General features: G+C 35.4%; 1 protein-coding gene across 5 annotated transcripts in view; it reads left to right on the forward strand.

The window, feature by feature from the left end:
* Positions 1-20,495, forward strand: part of LOC136028132 (dual specificity calcium/calmodulin-dependent 3',5'-cyclic nucleotide phosphodiesterase 1-like) — a 318,548-nt gene that overhangs the window by 126,483 nt on the left and 171,570 nt on the right. For all 5 annotated transcript variants that reach the window (XM_065705780.1, XM_065705781.1, XM_065705779.1 and 2 more), the window contains one exon: positions 7,019-7,102. In XM_065705780.1, coding sequence (XP_065561852.1) covers positions 7,019-7,102 — 84 coding nt within the window. The remainder of the gene's footprint in view (positions 1-7,018; positions 7,103-20,495) is intronic.

The following is a 20,495-nucleotide window of genomic DNA, read 5'->3' on the forward strand; positions in this document are numbered from 1 at the left end:
CACTAATGTGATAATCCTGAAATTCTGCTGGTGGTGACAATACAGGTGTCTCCATACTCTATAAGATGGTTTTCGAGAGGGTTGGTTTTCGCAAACCAACCCTCCATGTCAATTGCCACCACAGAGTCAGCTATTAATGACCTTCTTGCAACCTCTGGTCAGGCACAAACTCACTCAGACAAACAGGCATGGAGAGAGAGAAAAATGCGCATAGAGGGGAAAAACAGCCACACACACACAAACATGAAGTCAGATACAAAGGCACAGACACGCACACACATACAAACACCAAACACACAAAACACACACACAAACACACATACACACACACGGACACACACACACACACACACACACACACACACACACACACACACACACACACACACACACACACACACACACACACACACACACACACACACACACACACACACACACACACACACACACACACACACACACACACACACACACACACACACACACACATATATATATACCACAGAAAGTCAGACACACATGCACGCACACAGTCAGACACACAAACAAGTACAGAGAGAGGGAGAGACGAAGACACAAAGAGGGGAGAAACATACACACTAAAACACACAGTTAGACATACAGGCACGAGGAGAGAGACAAAAACACACAGAGGGGAAACACAACGCACAAATCCAAAGAAAAATACACACACACACACACACAATTTGCTGTCTTTTTCTCAAAAACAACGAATTTCCACTCCAACGCCGTTTTACTCAATCCCATTGATATCACCTCTGTTTAACTCTACTAACATTAAACTCAACCCTCGTGAAACTCGAATCACTGTTTAACTCAATCCTACCCACCGCTGTGTATTTGCAAATATGAATAGGCGTATATTTTAAGACTGAAGGTCTTAGCTGCTTGATATTAATATTTTTTTTTTAATTTCTGAAATTTTGTTTCGGTAATGGGAACTTGCCACAAAAAAATTATTTAGCCACACTCACCCCCCATATCCCCCCTCAACTCAAGTTTCCCACTTCTTCGTAACCCTTTGGAATTTTTAACATTTGAAGTCCTAGCCATCTCCTGTATCTTGAAGCTTGGTTGAATTGTTGAAGATTTTATAAAAAGCTTTAGTTAAGTCTGAATTAAACCTTTAATTCAGTCTTTGAAATAAGAATTCTAAGCTAAGTTTCAAACATGGCCTGTGTTACAGCCTCTTGAATACTTGAATATTATCTAAAACTCTTTAGCTAGGCTCGACACGTGAGTCGAGCCTAGCTAAAGTTAGTCGAGACAGCAATTTGCTGTCTTTTCCTCAAAAACCAATAATTTTCGTTCCAATACAGGTATTGTACTTTTGAACTAGTTAAAATGGATTCAACATTATGACAATTGAGCAGCCAGAAATGGTATATTATGGTACCTCCCCTGAGGGAGGTACCATAAGGTCGTGCCTTGCGACACTTGGCAGGCGGCCTCCAATTTTTAACAACGATTTCTACTAAGTTTCAAACTTCTAGTTTTCTTTTTTTATGGTTCCTGAATTGTTGTAATCCTAATCTTTAAAATGTATACACATGTTTTTGCAATCATTAGTCTTTTCATACTACATTCTGTTCAAAATAGTTTTGTTGCGAGAGCAACACTTAGGTTTTGTCCCAGTTTTTTTTCCTATGCCGCCGATCTCAGCTTATTCCTGGAAACTGGTAAGGGTCTAACCTGTGCGGTTTTTACGGAAAGTGTGGACCTCAGGCTGGATTGATGAATACGACATTACATTTTGGAAAGCTCCGCAGAACTCTTGCCTGGGGCCAAAAAGGATGGTTTTTGCTTGTCCACGAGCCAGAGCCTATGGTGTGCGAAGTGAAGTGGAGTTATACAGCCTATGTCAGAGAGGAGTATCTGAAGTTGTGCCGCCAAGCTTTCGTTTCATCAAAGCATGTTTCTGCTTTCGAGTGGAAAGCTCCGTTCTAGCAGGCAGGCACCACTTTCAAGTTGAAGATGGACTAGAATCTATAAGTGTTAAATATATGCGGCAGTTACCCGGCCCCACAGCCAATATATCTTCTTCGAGTGATAAATAGAAAAATTTACAGAAACAAAAAAGCGGCATTTTACCACGGGTCCGAAAATGCTGTCGTGATTTTGGCTGGGTTTGTCATTTGTTTTTTCGAACTTGGATTGAGGTAGAGAAATGTTATCAGATGTACCTCTTAAACTTTAAAAGTTCTGTCATTGCTAAAGAAATTGGAGCTTATTCTTTGCTCTTTTCTAAGTGGTGACGTTAGAAAGTTGGCCTACGGAAAAAAAAAAATCAACTTTCGAATTAAGACAGATAGAATTTTTTTTCGACGGCAATTGATAGCTCTTGATGAGGTGATCAAAGTGTATGTCATCCCCTTTTTCGTAAAAAAAATTCCTTCATGATATATACTAGTTTGAAAGTTCCAAGGGGTTGACAACTTCAATAGTAGGGTACACACTGAAACCAAAAATAAGCTGATACCAATTGTGAGACATGTAGGGGACTTGTAAGGAAAGGTCGGCTGTTAGCTCATAACCATCTTCGGCAGTGAGGGTTTTGCAAATTTTGATATTTGGTGTACCTATTTTTTGTTTCCAGTGTATTTGATGGTAAGACCGAGTTAATTTCAGTGTTAAGACATGTAGGGGACTTGTAAGTAATAATCGTCTGTTAGGCTACAATCATCTTTAGTGAAGAGGGGTTTGTAACTTTTGCTAGTTGGTGTAGCCTACCTATACTCACTGTAACCTAGAATTAAGTGTTTAAGTAACGGGTACAAACTACTACTACTACTACTACTACTACTAACTCACTGTAGCACCAAGCCGCCTGAGGCCAACACAGCTACGCACGCTCCTCCTCCAACCTAATCTATTTAAAGCCTCCCACTTTACACCCTCCCGGGAAGCTCCCATTTCCTTTAAATCTTTATTTATGACATCCTCCCAACCCAGACAAGGACGACCTGCTTTCCGTGTAGCCCCAGACGGTTGGCCAAAAAGGACAACCTTGGGTAATCTGTCATCCTTCATCCGTAGAACGTGGCCTAGCCATCTCAACCTTTCTTTCATTATAGCCCCAGAAAGCGGGATTGAACCACACTTTTTGTTCAACCTACTGTTTGAAATACGGTCAGTCAGCCGGGTACCCAGAACAATCCGTAGGTAATTTCTCTGGAAAACATCTAGTAAATTTTTATCTGCTTTTCAGAGTGCCCATGTTTCAGAGCCACATTTGATCACTGTCATCACTGTAGCTTCCAATATTCTAATCTTGGTTTGTAGACTTATCTTTCTATTCTTCCAAACTTTTTTAACTGTGAAAAAGACACCCTGAGCCTTAGCTATTCTACTTTTAACATCTTCACTGCTCCCACCATATTTACTTATAATACTACCAAGGTAACTGAAGCTCCTAACCTGATCAATCTTTTCGTTACCTAATGCCACCTGTTCATCTTCACTTATTCCTAGCCTTAGTGACTTAGTCTTCTTAACATTAATTTTCAAGCCTATTTTAGCAATCTGAACTCGCAAAACCTCTAAAAGTTTATTCATTTTGCTCACACTTTCATCTAATATGCTTAAACCATCAGCGTAATCAGAGTCCAGGAGCGTTTTTCCTCCCCATTTGGTTCACTCACCCATTTGGTTCATCTTCACTTAACATTGATTTTCAAGCCTATTTTAGCACCCTGAACTCGTAAAACCTCTAAAAATTCATTCATTTTGCTCACACTTTCATCTAATATGCTTAAATCATCAGCATGATCTAAGTCCAGGAGCGTTCTTCCTCCCCATTTGATTCCATGGTAAAACAACGAGGCAGTTTTGTAATAATTAATAGAGTGTCATCTATGGTATTTTGATCCTGAGAAGTTATGGATAGCTTTACAATATCAACTAGATTACATAAGATATTGTTCCAAGTCCCGTCACGATGTCTACAATTGAAAAGGATAAAGTTCAACTGGCTGCAAAGTCAATTTAATCCCTTTTTCGCTATTCTTTTGTTATTGTTGTTTTTTCAACGCTAAGGAATAGCCTTTGATCATGTGATTACTGATCGTGTTCTTCTTTGAAGATAACGTTTTGAAAGCATCAATAGGCTGACAACTTCACCGTTTAACCGATAGTAAAGAAACAAGACCAAAGTGTTGCTCTTGCAACACTTTATTCGGTGAAGCTGGACAAAGGTTGACGCAACACTTCACGTTGCTCAGGGAGCGTAGGTCTAGTTGATTATTGAAACAAGTCTAAAAGGAAACCGTCGCGAATATCCACCCCGGCTTAACATACATCAGGCCTTCAGATTGACAAATTACTTCAAACCTGACAAATTAGTTTAGTATCCGAACATTTTCAGTTCAAGACTTGCATCAGTGTTAAACACATTGGATAAACGGATTTTTTTTTTAATGTCAATTTCATCTATGAAAAATTAGGATTTTTCATTACTTAAAAAAAAGAATAGATAAGGCATATGTAATTCTTACCTTCTTACATTTCAAAATCACTTGCTCATTTGGAAAGCTGTTTCAAAACTAATACATACTGTTACCTTATAAACAACGAGTATATATAAAAAAAAATATGTCACTAAATTAATTCCCACAATTCTTGTTTTTCAACTTCTGTCTATCTGACATTTAACTAAGACAAGCCTCAGGTGTCCTGTCTGTAATATAGGTAAGCTTTAGTGCCCGAAATTGGGTGAAAGTTCAGTAGTACAGGGAAGATTCAGTGCCCAAATAAGGATGTAAAGTCTATATCTATGACACCACTACTATCGATGGGGGACAGTAATTCTCCTAAATAGGTTTTACTACTATGATAATTCCAATGGTGCTTATGCACATAGTGTCTTTTGATATAGTTCCATGTTCCCTGGAAGTTTCACCTTATTTCCAACAGCCGCTCCTTAGATCTTGCAATTACGTCCCTTTGACAACCTGACCGAACATTGTGTCTCTGATTTAGCTTAAGATTCCCTGAAAGTTTTATCTTAATAACCACAGCCATTTCTAAAATACTGCACTCATGTGCTTTTGGAAATCTGGGTGAATATAGTGTCCTTTGACTTAATTCGAGATCTCCTAAATATTCTCTGAAAATTTCAACTTAATACCCGAAGTGTTTTTGGATACCCAGGATCAAAAATGCCCCAATCCCTCTGTTCCCAAAAATAAAACCTATATGTAACAAATGGGCAGGCTACATAATTTGCAATCCCCTCCCTAGGGTTATTTTGGGTAATGTCATCCCTGTAGGCATATTTTTTGGACCTTCCGACTATTGTCAGCCAAATCGCTATCTAAGAGTTTAATCAGGCTTCTTTGGAATGCTTAGGTTGGGTAGGCAGCTAAAAAGGCTTTTGTTCTCCACCTACTTTTTCGCTAGAAGTTTCAGTTTCTATATGAATAAGCCACTTTCAAAGTCTTTGCTACCACTCTATTAATATGCATTTGTCTGGAAAAAGAAATACACAGAAACGGCCTTGATCTTTACATAGGCGGTGCTTTAATGAGCCTCTTCCAATTTTTCTACAACTCCTTATAAACTGTTACCTGTTACCTTATAACCTGCTTAATAACCTGTTTCAGAAAAAAAGCTGTTTCAGAGATATTGTAGGACCGCTCTTTTAGTTACTTGGATGTAAATAGTCTCTTTAGATATACTTCGAAGTTACCCTAAGCATTCGCTTAAAGTTTCTCCTTTTCGGATACTCAGAATCACATACGTACCCCTTTCGCAATCATAAAATCTATGTTTAAACAATGAATAAACTGTAGGATCTGTATCCCTCACTGCAGGGACAGTTTGGGCTACTTCATATCTGGGGGTTGAATTTTTATCGAGTGTCTTTGGAGCCTTGAGAGGGCTGGGTAGCTAAAAGGGCATAGGAAAGAGCCTGTTACCCTCCAATTTGCCTAAGATTATTCCATTTTAATTTTGTTCGTTAGGGATGTCATTTTTGAACATTATTGTACGCATGGTCTCTTCTTAACTAAATACTATAATACTAAAAAGGTAGCACAATTTGATTTCCTATTCAGCACTGCCCATAAATGTAATCACCATCATAACAGTCGAAAAAGGCTTCAGTGTGCTTAAAAAACCTTTTTAAAAAATAAGAAAACTGTTTGAAAATCAAAGAAGGGTTGAAATTTTAGGCTGCAACTTATCGAAACTGTGGTGCACTTGATATTTACTGAATATTATGTTTATGCGTCTTGTTAAATTTTGTTGAAAACACGAAGTCAAGTTTATTGTCTTCGTCAACCAGAGAGCTTTTAAATTGGCAAGTGCTTTTTTGTAATTAGGAAAATTTATGGACTGGATTTTTGTTATGGATATTGTTATAATATGGTTATGAAGCTCTGAGTTATCGTTTCCTTCTGGAATAAATATAAAAAACTTTGCCTATAAAATATGTTTTTCAAAGTTTAATAGTCAATATTAAACCAAGATGTGCAAAAATAATGTCAAATAATTTGTAAAGCGTGAAAATACCAAAAATCATCATCAATAAATAAATGAAACCTAAAACGAACAAGATTACAATAAATAACTGTGCAAATTATTTTCTGTTGTGATTGTGACAATGATGACGTCACTCATCATCTTATATTTGAAGATACAGCGTCTGTCAAAAACGGATTTTAGTTTTAACATTATATGTTGGTATTTTACAAATGCAGGTAGATAGAAAAAAATCTTTCAAAAGAGCCCTTAAACATCTCTCTATGTTATTCCAGTCCCCCGCTAACAGTGAAGGAAAAGAAACAGAGGAAACAGAGAAACAGACAAAAAGGGTAAATCAGCGCTTTAAACAATTTTTAAATAATAATAATTAATTCTTAATAAAAACTAGCTATATATTTTGTAGGTCTATGTCTACCAAATTGAGTTAACGATTTTGTTCTTTGAATGTCACTTAAAAAACATTTGACATTCGAACAAAAAGACAATTTCTTATTTATTTATTTTTTTTTAGTTGCAAGTCCTGGTAGTGCAGTCCCAATTTGTGATGACAAGCTTTTAGCGTCAGCTGAATTTTCTGAAGGAAAAGAAACTCGAGGTAACGTCGTTGTTTTTTCTATTTTAGCGGTATACATTAAAAACTTCCTGTAATGTACGGAATTCCAATTGGGTAGATACTCAAAGTTTTGACGTTGCCATCAAAGAAAAAACATTTTTGATATATATATATATATATATATATATATATATATATATATATAAGATTTTCATAGAAAAGTAAAGAGCTGCATTAAACCAAAACTAAGAAGAAATAAAGTCAAATAATCTTCCAAGTGTCGAACTACCGCAAATCATTATCAATAGATAAATTAAACCCAAAATGAACATAGGTTACAATAAGCAGCCCAGTCCAACTCAAAATGAGCCAAACATAATATGAGCAGGGCTGACGAAGTCCACGCCAATCAAGACCAGAACATGATTTGCAATTTACTAATAAAAAAAAATGAACATAGATTGTCTGTTTAATATTCACATACTGATATTTAATTCTTAAAGTTTTAATAATTTTTATTTATTAAATTGAAAAAACTGAAAACATTTGAAACATATTTTTTTTTCAGTAAAGTGCAAATTATGTTCTGGTCGAGAGACGACATGGAGTTTTCAGCCCTATTCATTTAAAATTGGTCCTTTTTTAGTTTGACTCGGTTATTTGTTAGTAATTAATTTAGAAAAATTCTAAAAAACAAGGTAAAAAAGTAAAGAGTCCTATTTAGCCAGAAACGAGCAGAAATAAAGTCCAATAATCTTCCAAGCGTAAAACTACCACAAACCACTGTCACTAAACAAATGAAACTCGAATCAACAGAAATTACAATTAATAGCCGAATCAAACTCAAACGACCAGAAAGGGCTGAAAACCCCCATGCCTTCTCAAACCCAGAAAATAATTTGCGCTTTAATCAATTTAAATGTTTTCATTTTGTTTGCTTTCATAAATAAAAAATTATCAAAACTTCAAAGAATAATTATCAGTATATGACAATTAAACTGACAACCAAGGGTCATTTTTTATGTTTTTTTTCAAGAAGTTTGTGGTAACGAACTGTTCGTAAGGAGCAACCCGGCTCAATAGTAATCGAAACGGAATTTTGATACTAATAGATATATCAAAAGCATCGAACTTTTATGCATATATCAAATATATAAGTTTCATTTAGGTTAGTCTTGGCCAGCAAAGGTAACGAGCCGGAATTTTTTTTTTATTTTTATAAAAAAGGAGGAAACACCGCTCAAAAGTCATCTAAATCTTAATTAAAATCATATCATCGGATTCAGCGTATCAGAGAACCCTACTATAGAAGCTTCAAGCATCTATCTGCAAAACTTGAAATTTAAAATTTTTGCCAGAAGAAAGATCACGGATGCGTGTTTTTTTTTTTCAGGGGTGTCCGTGTCGACCCTGTCATTCTAGAATATTGGGAGGGAGCTCATTCGAACAGAAATTAAAAGTCCTAGTACTTGTTTTAAGTGACCAAAAAGAATGGAGGGTAACTGGGCCCCTCCAAGGCCAATTTTGTTCCCAAAATTACCTTATAAAAATTTTGAGATTGCCAATATGTTCAACATAGTTGAAAGACCAAATGAATATATTTTCAGGTCTAAAATGGCCCTCCACAGTCCGTGGGGAAAGGCCTGTAAGTTATGAAATTCGCTCATTGTTTACGTATAGTATTTGTTATCTGGAAGTATACAGACAATTCTTTAAGGGGAGAAGGTTGTGCTTGGGGTGGATTTCTATGGGGATAATCTTCATTAGGAAACCAAGTTTTTTTTGGGGGGGGGATGAATATTCCAGCGAATATGTTACTCTGGGGGATTTGAGAGAATTGTTATATGAAATTCCTTTTAACTCTCTTACATTCTCTTTGCCTAATTTTCAAGGTGGAGATTTTTCCCACATGTTTTGTTTTCTGGGAAATTTTCACCCAAAAGGGCATTTCTGGAGTGATCAAAAAACCGATTAGGTATTCAGCTCTTGTTCAAATGAAAAAATGCTTGGGAGAATTTTTCAGGCTGAATCGTCTGCAAGCAATTTTACAGAAAGGGGGATTCTCATTTAGGGTGGAGCTCTCTGGAGAGAATTTGACAGGAGAGGGGTTGCACTTTAAGTTTGATGAAATTTTTACAGAGAAGTTTTCCGTGGAGGGAGGGGCATATTTCATAAAGAGTGAGCCAGATATACCGCCATTATTTTAAAAATGAACAGAAATTCTTCCATATATAAAGGGTTGCCCCTTCCTAAATACTTTAGTCTTTAATCTAAAGTTTGGCTGTTTACTAAATATTAAACACGAAGCCATTTAATTACAATCGGAAGCTTTTTTAAAAGTACTAACAGCTTTTGTGTAAGGAAGATGGTATTGAGGAGGGGCCAACCTTCACACACGGAATAAATCTACCAAAATTAATATGCAAATTTTTGTCAATTTGTCATGTACGGTGAGCCAAATTTGAACCTTCTTTAGTCGAAAAATGTTCAGAAATTAAACAAAAACATAAAGATTTTTAACTGAAAGTAAGTAGTGACACTAAAATTTGAAATGAACAGAAATTATTCTGTATATGAAAGCTCCTTTTATATACGGAATAACTTCGGTTCGTTTTAAGTTTTAATATTGATCCTTACTTTCAATTAAAAACTTGTTTTTTTTTTTACTTAATTTCAGTGAAGTGCAAATTATGTTCTGGTCTTGAGAAGGCATTGGGTTATCAGCCATACTCATGTTAATTTCTGCTCGTTTTGAGTTTGACTCAGCTATTTATTGTAATTTCTGTTCGTTTTAAGTTTAATTTATTTATTGATAGTGGCTTTTGTAGTTTTACACTAGGAAGATTATTTTACTTTATTTCTGCTAATTTTTGGCTAAATAGAGCTCTTTACTTTTTTTTTGAAAAACTTGTTCAGTGGAAAAAGTTTTTAAATTAATTTATGTTCGTTTTTTGTTGACATAGTCTTTTTCATGGAAAAAAAATAACGTTTTATATCTTTTCAGTTTTTCTATTATAATCCATACCATTGGTTGATATTTATATGCCAGAGAAACTTTTTGTACAATTTTTAATGGTGACAGCAACAGCATTTTTTTATTTTATTTTATAGCTCCTGAAGTTGACCGGAAAAATCAACTTAATATCATTCCCAAAAGATTCTGTCTATGCTCTGTGACAACCTGGACACACTTACACTCTTTTTTTTTTATTTAATATGTAGGAGCAGAAGTATTAATTGTGATAGCCCCAAGAGTTCCAACTTGATACCCCCATTTGTTCTCGATATATTTCTGAGATTTCTTATTGGCAACTATAAGCACAATGCCTTTTGATTTAGTTTATAGCAGGATTAAGTTTTAAAGCACATTGGACTAATTGCAAAATTGTGGGGGGTTAACATGCCGAATATCTGTAAAGACGTAATTGTTGGACCGTTCTACTATGCTAAACAAAATGGTTGTCTCCAAACATTGAGTGGATATATTTGGAAAATGAGTAGGCTTGAAAGAAAAGCTGACTGCCCTCCAATATATTTTTTTATCTTACTAAGGGCACTAGACCTTTTAACTTTGAATCGAATTAGCTCCTTTATAAGTTTCAATGATATTTCTAGTAAGTATAGAGTGGTGCTACCTATGATATTGCTTATATGCTCTTTTGAAAACCCGCTGCATACAATTTTTTCCTTTGATTGAAATCCCTAAGACTAAAAACCCCTTCTAAAATATTTTAATTGTCTAAGAAAGTTTATTGTCAAAGTCTTTTATCAGAGAATTTAAATGTTTTTGCGCCTTTTTATCATATATGCAAAATTGCTATTAACAAAATACATATTTTGCGCCTACTTTCCCGTTGAATTCTTACAAGCCATTCTAAGTCTTTCTTCTAAATTTAAACTAAATTTAAGTAAACTAGACCAGAACTCTTCATTTCGAGCTTCAAACTAAAGAACGGAAAACTTTGAAAAAGCTTTAGAGAATAGATTTTTCAATAGTTTATTTTTTTTTCATGCATGAAAAATGTAAAAGAAAAACGCTTTTTTTGCCTTTTTTCTCTTTATCAGCCCAGTGCGTTTATTAAGGGTGACATTTAAAGAATTACTCAAAATCCATTCTTAATTGTGTAATATAGTTTAATAATTTTATTGTCAAAGTCTTCCATCAGAAGACTCAAATGTTTTTGTGCCTTTTTATCATATGTCCAAAATTGCTACTAATAAAAATATGTATTTTGCGTTCACATTCCCATTGAAGACTCAAAAGTGATTCTAAGCTTTTTTCTGAAGGTTAAATTAAATTTCTGTAAATTAGGCCAGTAATCTTCATTAAGAGCTTGAAATTAAAGAACGATAAACTTAGAAAAGGCTTTTAAAAATAGATTTTTCAGTAGTTCAATTTTTTTGCCTCTTTATCATATCATCGTAACTTTAGTTGATTTAAAAGCAAACTACTTATAAAATTAAGTCTTTAGAAGTCGTTTTTGGCAAGAAATTGGCAATACTGATACGACAATTTTAGTTTTAAAATGAAACATGATTCTAAGTTCACACTCTGATTTAATACTTGCTGAAAGTAATTTTTTCGCTGCACCTGTTTTGTTGCCTTTAGTTGGTTCATAAGAAATAGTTATTCATTGTTTTCAACGAATGAGCCCAATACAATTAAAAAAGCAAAATTAGTAAACTTAGGAAAAATTCTAATAGTATATGTTGTCTTTTGTGTGTCAATGGAGTTAATTAATTAGTTCTGTCTGTTAATTCATGTCGGCTATGAGAATTGACATGTTCAATAAAGTAATCTTAATATTATCCCGGATTTTCATTATTTTTTTCCATTTTTGCTAATCTTGGTAACATGGTAGCAATAGGAACGGGACCATAATTACTTATAAGGAAAGAGTTAAAGAGAGATGGGCAGAATATTTTGAATTTTTTCTATTTATTATTCCAGTTCGTTGCTACAGGGTAACGCTTATTACTACTATCTTTACCTAGAAAATTCCGAATTGCTATAGTTGAAATGGCAACACTGATACAACATTTTTTTTATAAATTAAACATCCTTCTAAATTCACGGTCTGGTTTACTGTTTCTTGAAAGCCATTGTGCTGCCTATAATACAGTTCAAACATGCATGCCTTTCTCAATAACATATACTATAGGTAAGCAATGAACTTACAGGCCTTAACGCGAGAGCTCTGGGGTAGCGACTTTTCATTCTCAAAGCCATAACTTCCGTACTCTTTAACTACACTGAACAAATCTCATTTTAATATGAGTGGGGCTGACAACCCCCATGCATTTTCAAGACCAGAATATAATTTGTACTTTACTGAAAATAATTTGCATGCATATAACCTCTTTTAATTTAGTTCAAATTTCCTCTCAATGCTGTAAATAGTCTGGCACTTGTAGTGGTGGTACTTGTAGAAGTATTAGTAGCATGCAAGTAAGGTCTTTTTGATTATATCCCTTATCATTTCCTTAACGATAAGAAATGATATGCCTATGATAATCATCTCCTTTAAGCATTCTCTAGAAGTTCCAACTTAATACCAAAATCAGTTCTTGAGATAACCCTATATAGGCCAGTGTATTCTCCTGATGAGCCCTTATGTTGGGTGTTGCCTCTGAATTATTTGTCTATATATTTTTCTATTGTTTGGTAAATGACAACTTATACTTATTGACGACATGACTGCCTGTCCATGTATTATTCTTTATGGTTGATTGTGTGTGGCTATGCTGTTTGACCTATATGATTGTATGGATGAGTAGGGTTAAGGCCTCATTCAAGTGCTGGTCTATATTAATCACTAATTTAGGAAAACAGTCTTCCTTTTCTCCTTCTGTCTCTTTTTTTTTTTTTTTTTTTTTTTTTTTTTTGTGCTGTTGCATTGGTGATTTCTCTTTTCATGATATATATTATTATACTAATTATTATATATTATAATTATATATACTAATAATATATACTAATTATTCCTGTGCTACACACTTTTAACAGTCCTTATAGACATAACGTGTTTTGATCGTGTTCAAAATTCCCTTCAACATTCTCTAAAAGGCCCATCTGAATTCCCTCCTTCGTCTTGGAAAGTAAAGTTCACACATGCATACTTTTCTCAATAACATATATTATTTGTAAACAATGAACGAATTGCCTAGCTTACAGCCCTTGTCCTAAGGACTGTGGGGGGGGGGGTTGACATCCCCAAAGATATAATTACTGGACCTTTCGACAAGGCTGAACAAAATATATATCTTTTTGATCGGATATATTTTGGAAATGATAGGCTTGGGGGAGGGGGGCTGATTTATCACCATTCATTTTTGATTCTTAAAAAGGGCACTAAGGCTTCCGTCTTCCAATTAAATGAGCTTCATTCGACTCAAAGCATATACGACCAACCGTCCCATAAAAAACATTATATGCCCCAGGGCATAATTTACAGCCCATGCCCATGGGCTCTGGGGAATTGGGTCCACCCTAAAATATGGTTATATGATTTTTGGACTATTGGTAACAAAATTGTTATCTCACAATTTCAATTCAATGCTTTCCGGGAAAAGAGGATGTCAAGGAGGAGCGGGGCTATTTTCTCTCATTAATGTTTGACTCCTAAAAAGAAAATAGAACTATACATTTCCAATCAAATGAGCCTCTTCTAAAGTTCAAACGACCATCCCTTTCAAAAAAGGCCTATATGCCCCTGGAGTATATCTTACAACCCTTACCCCCAGACTCTGGGGGATTCAGTCAACCCCAAAGGCCTTGTTATATGATCTTTGGACTATTTTTGAACAAACAGATATCTAAAAATTTCTATCAGATGTATTTGCAGGGAAATATGTCGGGGGGGGGGGGGGGGATAGCAGCCCTCTGATAGCTTTGATTCATAAAAAGGACTCTAGAACATCTGATTTCCAATAAAATGAACCAATTCCGAATTTTTACGACAATCCTTCCTATAAAAACCTTATGTGCCCACGGGATGTAAATTGTAGCCCTTGTACCGAGGGCTGTGGATGGGGGGGGGTTGTCCTCCTCAAAGACATGATTTCAGGACCTTTCAACTATGCTGAACAAAAAACGTATCTAAAATTTTGATTAGATAGGTTTTAGGAATTGATGGGCGTGGAGGGCTTGTTGCCCTCCAGTCACTTTTGACTTATAGAAAGGGAACTAGCTCTTTCAATTTTCAATCGAATGAGCCATTTTCAAAGTTTCTATGACAAAAAATGACCGTCTCAAAATTTTTCATCATATATATTTCGTAAAAATACGAGGTGTGGGGAAGAGGGTATCCACCCTTCGATCACCCTAAATCTTAAAAAAACACTAGAACTTCTTATTTCCAAACCAATTAGCCCCCTCTGAAGTTTATACGATCATCCTTTCTATATAAACCTTATATGACCCCAGGGCATAATTTACAACCTTTACTTCGAGGACTTGGGGGAGCTGTCATCCACAAAGACATAGTTTTGGGACCTTTAAACTACGTTAAACAAAATAGCCATCGAAAATATATATTAGATGCATTTAGGGAGAATTTGCGTTTGGAGGGGGAGGGGGTCATCCACCCTGTGATGACTTTGAACCTTGAGAAAGAAACTTAACACTCTGATTACCAATCCAATGATCCTCCTCTGAAGTTCCTATGGCCACCATTTCTATAAACATCTTATCTGCACCAAGGGCATAACTTAGAACTCTTGCCCTGAGGACTGTGGGAGGGGGTATCATCTTCAAAGACATAGTTACTGGACGTTTTGACTACGGTGATTAAAATAGCTAAATCAAAATTGCGATTGAATTTGTCTGGGGGAAAGGTGGGTGTGAGAGGGGGATTAGTTGCCCTGCAGTGACTTTTGACAATTAAAAATGTCACTAGCCCTTTCGATCTCCTATCTAATGAGCCCTTTTTTGAAGTTTATATGAGAACTCATTCGATACAAAATGCCCTGGTATAAGAGAAACAGAACAAAAAAAAAAAAAAAATAATAATACATTGTGCCCACCTCGCTTTTTACTTAGGCAGTGCTATTGCGCTACCTATTATTTCTGTTTATGTGGGTTCCATTTATTTATTGATGGTGATTTGTCGTATTTTTCTGCTTGGAAGATTATTTTACTTTATTTCTGCTTATTTTTGGTTTAATGGATCTCTTTACAGTTTTTTTTAAAAACTTGTTTTGTGGTAACACTTTTTTATATTAGTTTCTGTTTGTTTTTTATTGACAAAGTATTTTTCATTAAAAAAAAATATATTATATCTTTTCGTTTTTTTTCTATAAAATTCAGTAGTTTGGCTTGTTATTTGTAGACTGGAGAAACTTATCCAACAATTTTTAATCCTGACACAAATTGTATTGCTCGATTTAATTTTAAATCTCCTCAAGTTTAAAACTTAGTATCATTACCAAAAATTATATCATGTTTTTTGACGACATGGGTAAGCTTACGCTCTTTTGGGCAGACAAAGTAAAAATAGTAGCCCTAAAAATTTAACTTAATACCCCCAATCCTACTCCATATTGCTGAGGCGTTTTATTGGCAGCCATACGCACAGTGTCTTTTGATTTAGTTTGGAAGCAACACAAAAGCCAAATGTACAAATTACATAATAGTGGGGATCGACATACTCATCATCTCTAGAGACATAGTTAATGAACCATTCCACCATGCTGAACAAACTGGCTGTATAACAATTCCGACTAGATATATCTGAAAGATGAACGGGCTTGGGAGGAGGGATGGTTGCCCTGCAATCTCTTTTGACTCTTAAAAAGGGCCTAGAACTTATAATAACCAAACAAATTAACTCATTTGAAAGTTTAGATATCATTTCTAGCTATTATAAAGTGTTGCTTCCTAAGATATTGCTTATTAGGGTGGAAACCTTTTGCATGGTGGTTGGAGGATAGATCAGATTTTGGATATTTTGAAAAGGAGGGGTTATTTATATATAAACAATAGTGGAAGGTTCGTCTGGGTAGGTATAAACCATCGTGAAGATTCTCTTGTACAGTCAGTTCTAGTGTTTGGTCGGTTTACGTTAAGATGTTGTATTTTTTGCTTCATTGTTGTGTGTCACCATGGCCCAATAGTGATTTAGTGTCAATAAACCTATCTATCTAATCTATCTATGCCCCTTTGAAAGGCTGCATGGATATATTTTTTTCGCTTAATTGAAACCCCCCTAAACGTTCCCACAAAGTGTCACTTTAGTACATTAGCGTCACTAGTGACAGTAACTGTAGTGGTAGTATTAATAGTATCTGCATAGTGCCTTATTGCTTTTTTTTTCGAAATCCACCGTAGCTCATCCTTAAAGATCTAGCTTAATAATGTAAGCCATTTTTGAAATATTGCTTTGCCACCTTTTTGAAAATCTAGACGCTCATAGTTCGTTTTGTTTTAGTTAAGCATCAGCCCAAGTATTCCTTTTAGCTTTACCTTAATACTCTTAGATTACATAGTAGAAATAATTGTAGTAGCATGAGTAGCAGTATGCGCATTGCATCGTCCTTTCCACCCTGCTGACAGTTTGAACGACAGTTGCCAGTTGCCAGTTGCCAGTTGACAGTTGACAGTTGCCATCAACTGTTCCTGGAACATTTCTGATACGTCTTCTTGGCAACCTCTGTGGGCATAGTGTATTTCTATTTAGCTCAATACAGTTTCGATCTTTCCAAATATTTTGCCTCAATACTCTTAGTTCTAGTTGCAGCATTAGTAGTAGCAGAATTGATAATGGTAGCCTTAGCTTTACTGGCAGAAGGAGTAGTAGAAATAGTAACAATAGTAGCAGTAGTAGTACTTTAAGTAGGAAATTTTTACTAAATACAATTAGCCATTGCTATGACATTGTTGATATGTGCTTTTGATAACCTGTATGTTCATATACTTCTTAAAATTTTCATCTCAATGCGCTTAGCCTAACATGTAGCTGCAATAGATCTAGTAGTAGTAGTAAATGTAACAGTAAAAGTATAATTAGCAGTAATGTGCGAATATTGCGCTTTGGTGAGATGATCTTCCCTTTTAAGTATTCTCTGAAAGTTCCAACTTTATATCCAAACCAATTCTTGAGATAAGCTATTTTAACAATGTGCATGCGCATAGCGTCTTTCATTTTGCTCAAATTCCCTCTAAATACTGTAAATGGATTAGTGTTATTGTAGTAGTAGTTGAAGTAGTATTGGTAGCATGCAAATATTGCCTTTTTTATCATCTCCCTTATAATTTTCCTAAATTCCCAAATTAATATGCTCCGTTTCCTGTGTTACATTCCTGTGTTTCACCATTTCGACAATTTGTATTCACATAACATATTTTGATTTAGCTCAACGATCCCCTAAACTTTCTCTGAAAGGGTCACCTGAAAGCCCTTAGTCTTTTTGGAAGGTAAAGTTCAAACATGCATACTTTTCTCAATAACATATGCTACGTGAAAACAATAAATGAGTTGCCGAACTTACAGCCAAGGTCCTGAGGACTCTGGGGATTTTGACATCCCCAAATACGTAGTTGCAATAGAAGAAGTAGTAGTGGTAGTAGTAGTAGCAGTAAATTTCGCATATAGCATCTTTTCATTTAGTTCAAATTTTCCCTCAATGTTGTAAATGGGGTAGTGTAATAATAGTAGCTGCAGCAGTATTAATGACGGTAGTTTTAGGAGAAGTGGCAGCATGCAAATATTGCATTTTTTTAATCGTCTCCCTTATCATTTTTGAAAGTTCCAAAATAATAGATGCTCTGGAAAATCCATGTACACAAAACGTGAAATTATTTAGCTTAACACTTACATCAAAGTTCTCTGAAATGCTCATTTGAATACCCTTCGTCTTCTTAGAATGTAAAGTTCAAACATGCATACCTTTCTCAATAACATACAACATATGGAAACCAGGAACTAATTGCCTAACTTACAACCCTTGTCCTGAAGAGTGTTGGGAGCTTGACATCCCCAAAGCCAAAATTACTGGATCTCTGAACAACGCTAAACAAAATAGATCTCTTAAAATCTTGATCCAATGTGTTTTGGGGAATGATAGGATTGGGAAACGGCTGGTTTCCCTCTATTCAGTTTTGAATTTTCATAAAGAAGTCCCATCCGATCCGAAATTCATGCGACCACCCGTCCAATAAAAATCTTATATGGCCCATGGTATAACTTACAACCCTTTCTCCTGGGCTTGGGGGGTTATGTCCACTCTGAAGCCATTGTTATATGCTCTTTGGACTATTGTGAATAAATGGCCATCTCACAATAATGTCAGATGGGTTTGGGGAAAAGAGGCTGTCAGGCAGGGGATGGGGCTAATTACAATCCATCTCTTTTGATTCTTAAAAGGGAACTAGAACTTCACATTTCCAATCTGATAAGCCTCCTCTAAAGTTATATATGTCCCCGGTATATGACTTAAGTAGTAATGACTCAACAAATCCAACGACACCCATATCCCTTCGAGTCCAGATCCCGGCACCTTCAATAATTTTCTTCAAGATGCAGGTGTTTGTTATGTGATAGGCAGTGCTTTCTAAAAGAATCAGGTGTATGTTACGTAATAGGGTTTGTTTACTAATGCAAATGACTTTTATTGTCGGTATGTAATAGGCTTTGTTTACTTAGACAACTGATTTCTTTGGTTGTTACGTAATAGGAAACTGTTTACCTATTCAAATGCTTCAAGATGTAGGAGCTTGTTACGTGCTAGATATTGTTCACTGTAGGATTTCTTTGGTTGTTACGTAATAGGGTTCTTTTACTTTTAGGATTTCTTTTGTTGTTATATAGTAGGGGCTGTTAGAGTTCAGCGGTCGATAGTCAAGATGCAAACATAGATGTTACATTGTAGGTTTTTGATTGTTTAAAAACCTACCAGGACCAATTGACAAAATTCAGGATCCCTCCCAAGTAGAAAGCCTTCAAGACAGGGGCCCTAGCTTTAAATTCCATTCGAGGCTCCCTAGTATCCAATTCCACCTGAGGTCCTAGCAACCATTTTTAACAGGGTCCCTATTGGGCAATCCTAACGGGGCTCTAGCATCCAATTTCACCGGGGCCCAAACAAGCAATTCCACCAGAGCCTTAGCATCCAATTTCACCGGGCTCTAGCAACTAATTCAAACAAGAGGCCTGTTAATCACGTGGATAGACCCCCGATGTAACTGAGGGTGACGCAGTCGCGCTTAACATGTTAGAGCTCAGGGCCCGTAGGGAGCCCCCGCTTGTTAATGAGAATGATGTAGTCTCGCTTGACATGTTAGAGCTCAGGGTCCGCCAGTCAAGTGGGGAATTCCCGGTTATAATAGTGAAGGGCACACACATGGGTATTGCGTAATGATGACGCAAACGTGAGTCTTACTTAACGATAGTTGACACTTGGGATGCTACATAATACTTTAAGAGATTTTTTCAGGATTTAATTTTTCTTTCAATGCTTTTTTTCGAGATTTCATTTTCTTTCAAGTTATTTTTGTTCTTCGGGGCTTTCTTCTTCGAAATTTGATTTTCTTCAAGACGTATTTTCTCAGGGGACCTTTATATTCCAAAGATTTTTGCCCGCATTAGGATTCAAAAGAGATTTCTCCTAAAAGGAATGGAGCACTAGACAGCTGGAAATAGAATGCCATCCTAATATTTTAATTCGGAGAACACTTTCTAATGGAAACGATTCGAAAAATGTTACACAGCAGAGATTTTACATAGCATTGGTTCTAGATATCTTACTGCGTAAAAGATTACATATTGAAGATTCATCATGGAATGGGAAATAGAAAAGAAACAGTTTTTTATTGTACATAAAAGTTTTAATAATAAAAAATATAAAATTATGAAATGAAAATAAAACATTTAAAACCCAACAAACGGAAAAACGAAACTTGAAAAAACTCGAGAAACTTCTATGAAAATAGTTTGGAATGTTGATACAATTTCTGTGTTTTGTAGCAAGTATTTTGTGTTCTGCACCAAATATTTTTCATTTTGTTAGAAGTATTTTAGAATTGTGTAAAATTATTTTTGTATTTCGTAAGACTTATGTTCATTTGTAGGAATTATTTTGGACTCTTTTTAAACTTTTTATGTTCCATAGGAAGCATTTGGGGTGTTGTTCGAATTTTTGTGTTTGTGGCAACTATTTTGTGTTCGGCGCCAACTATTTTTCATTCTGTTAGAATTAGTTTAGAATTGAGCAAAGTATTTTTGTATTTTGTAAGAGTCATTTCTGTTTTGTAGGAATTTCTTCGGATTATATCGGAACTTCGTTTATTCTATAAGAAGTATTTGGAGTGTTGATAAAATTTTGTGTTCTTAGCAAGGATTTTGTGTTCTATGGTAACTATTTGTCATTCTGTTAGAACTATTTTTGAATTGTCTAAAGTATTATTTCTGTTTTGTAGGAATTATTTGGATTATGTTTG

The sequence above is a fragment of the Artemia franciscana genome, chromosome 6, assembly GCF_032884065.1.
Source record: "Artemia franciscana chromosome 6, ASM3288406v1, whole genome shotgun sequence".
Lineage (NCBI taxonomy): Eukaryota > Metazoa > Arthropoda > Branchiopoda > Anostraca > Artemiidae > Artemia > Artemia franciscana.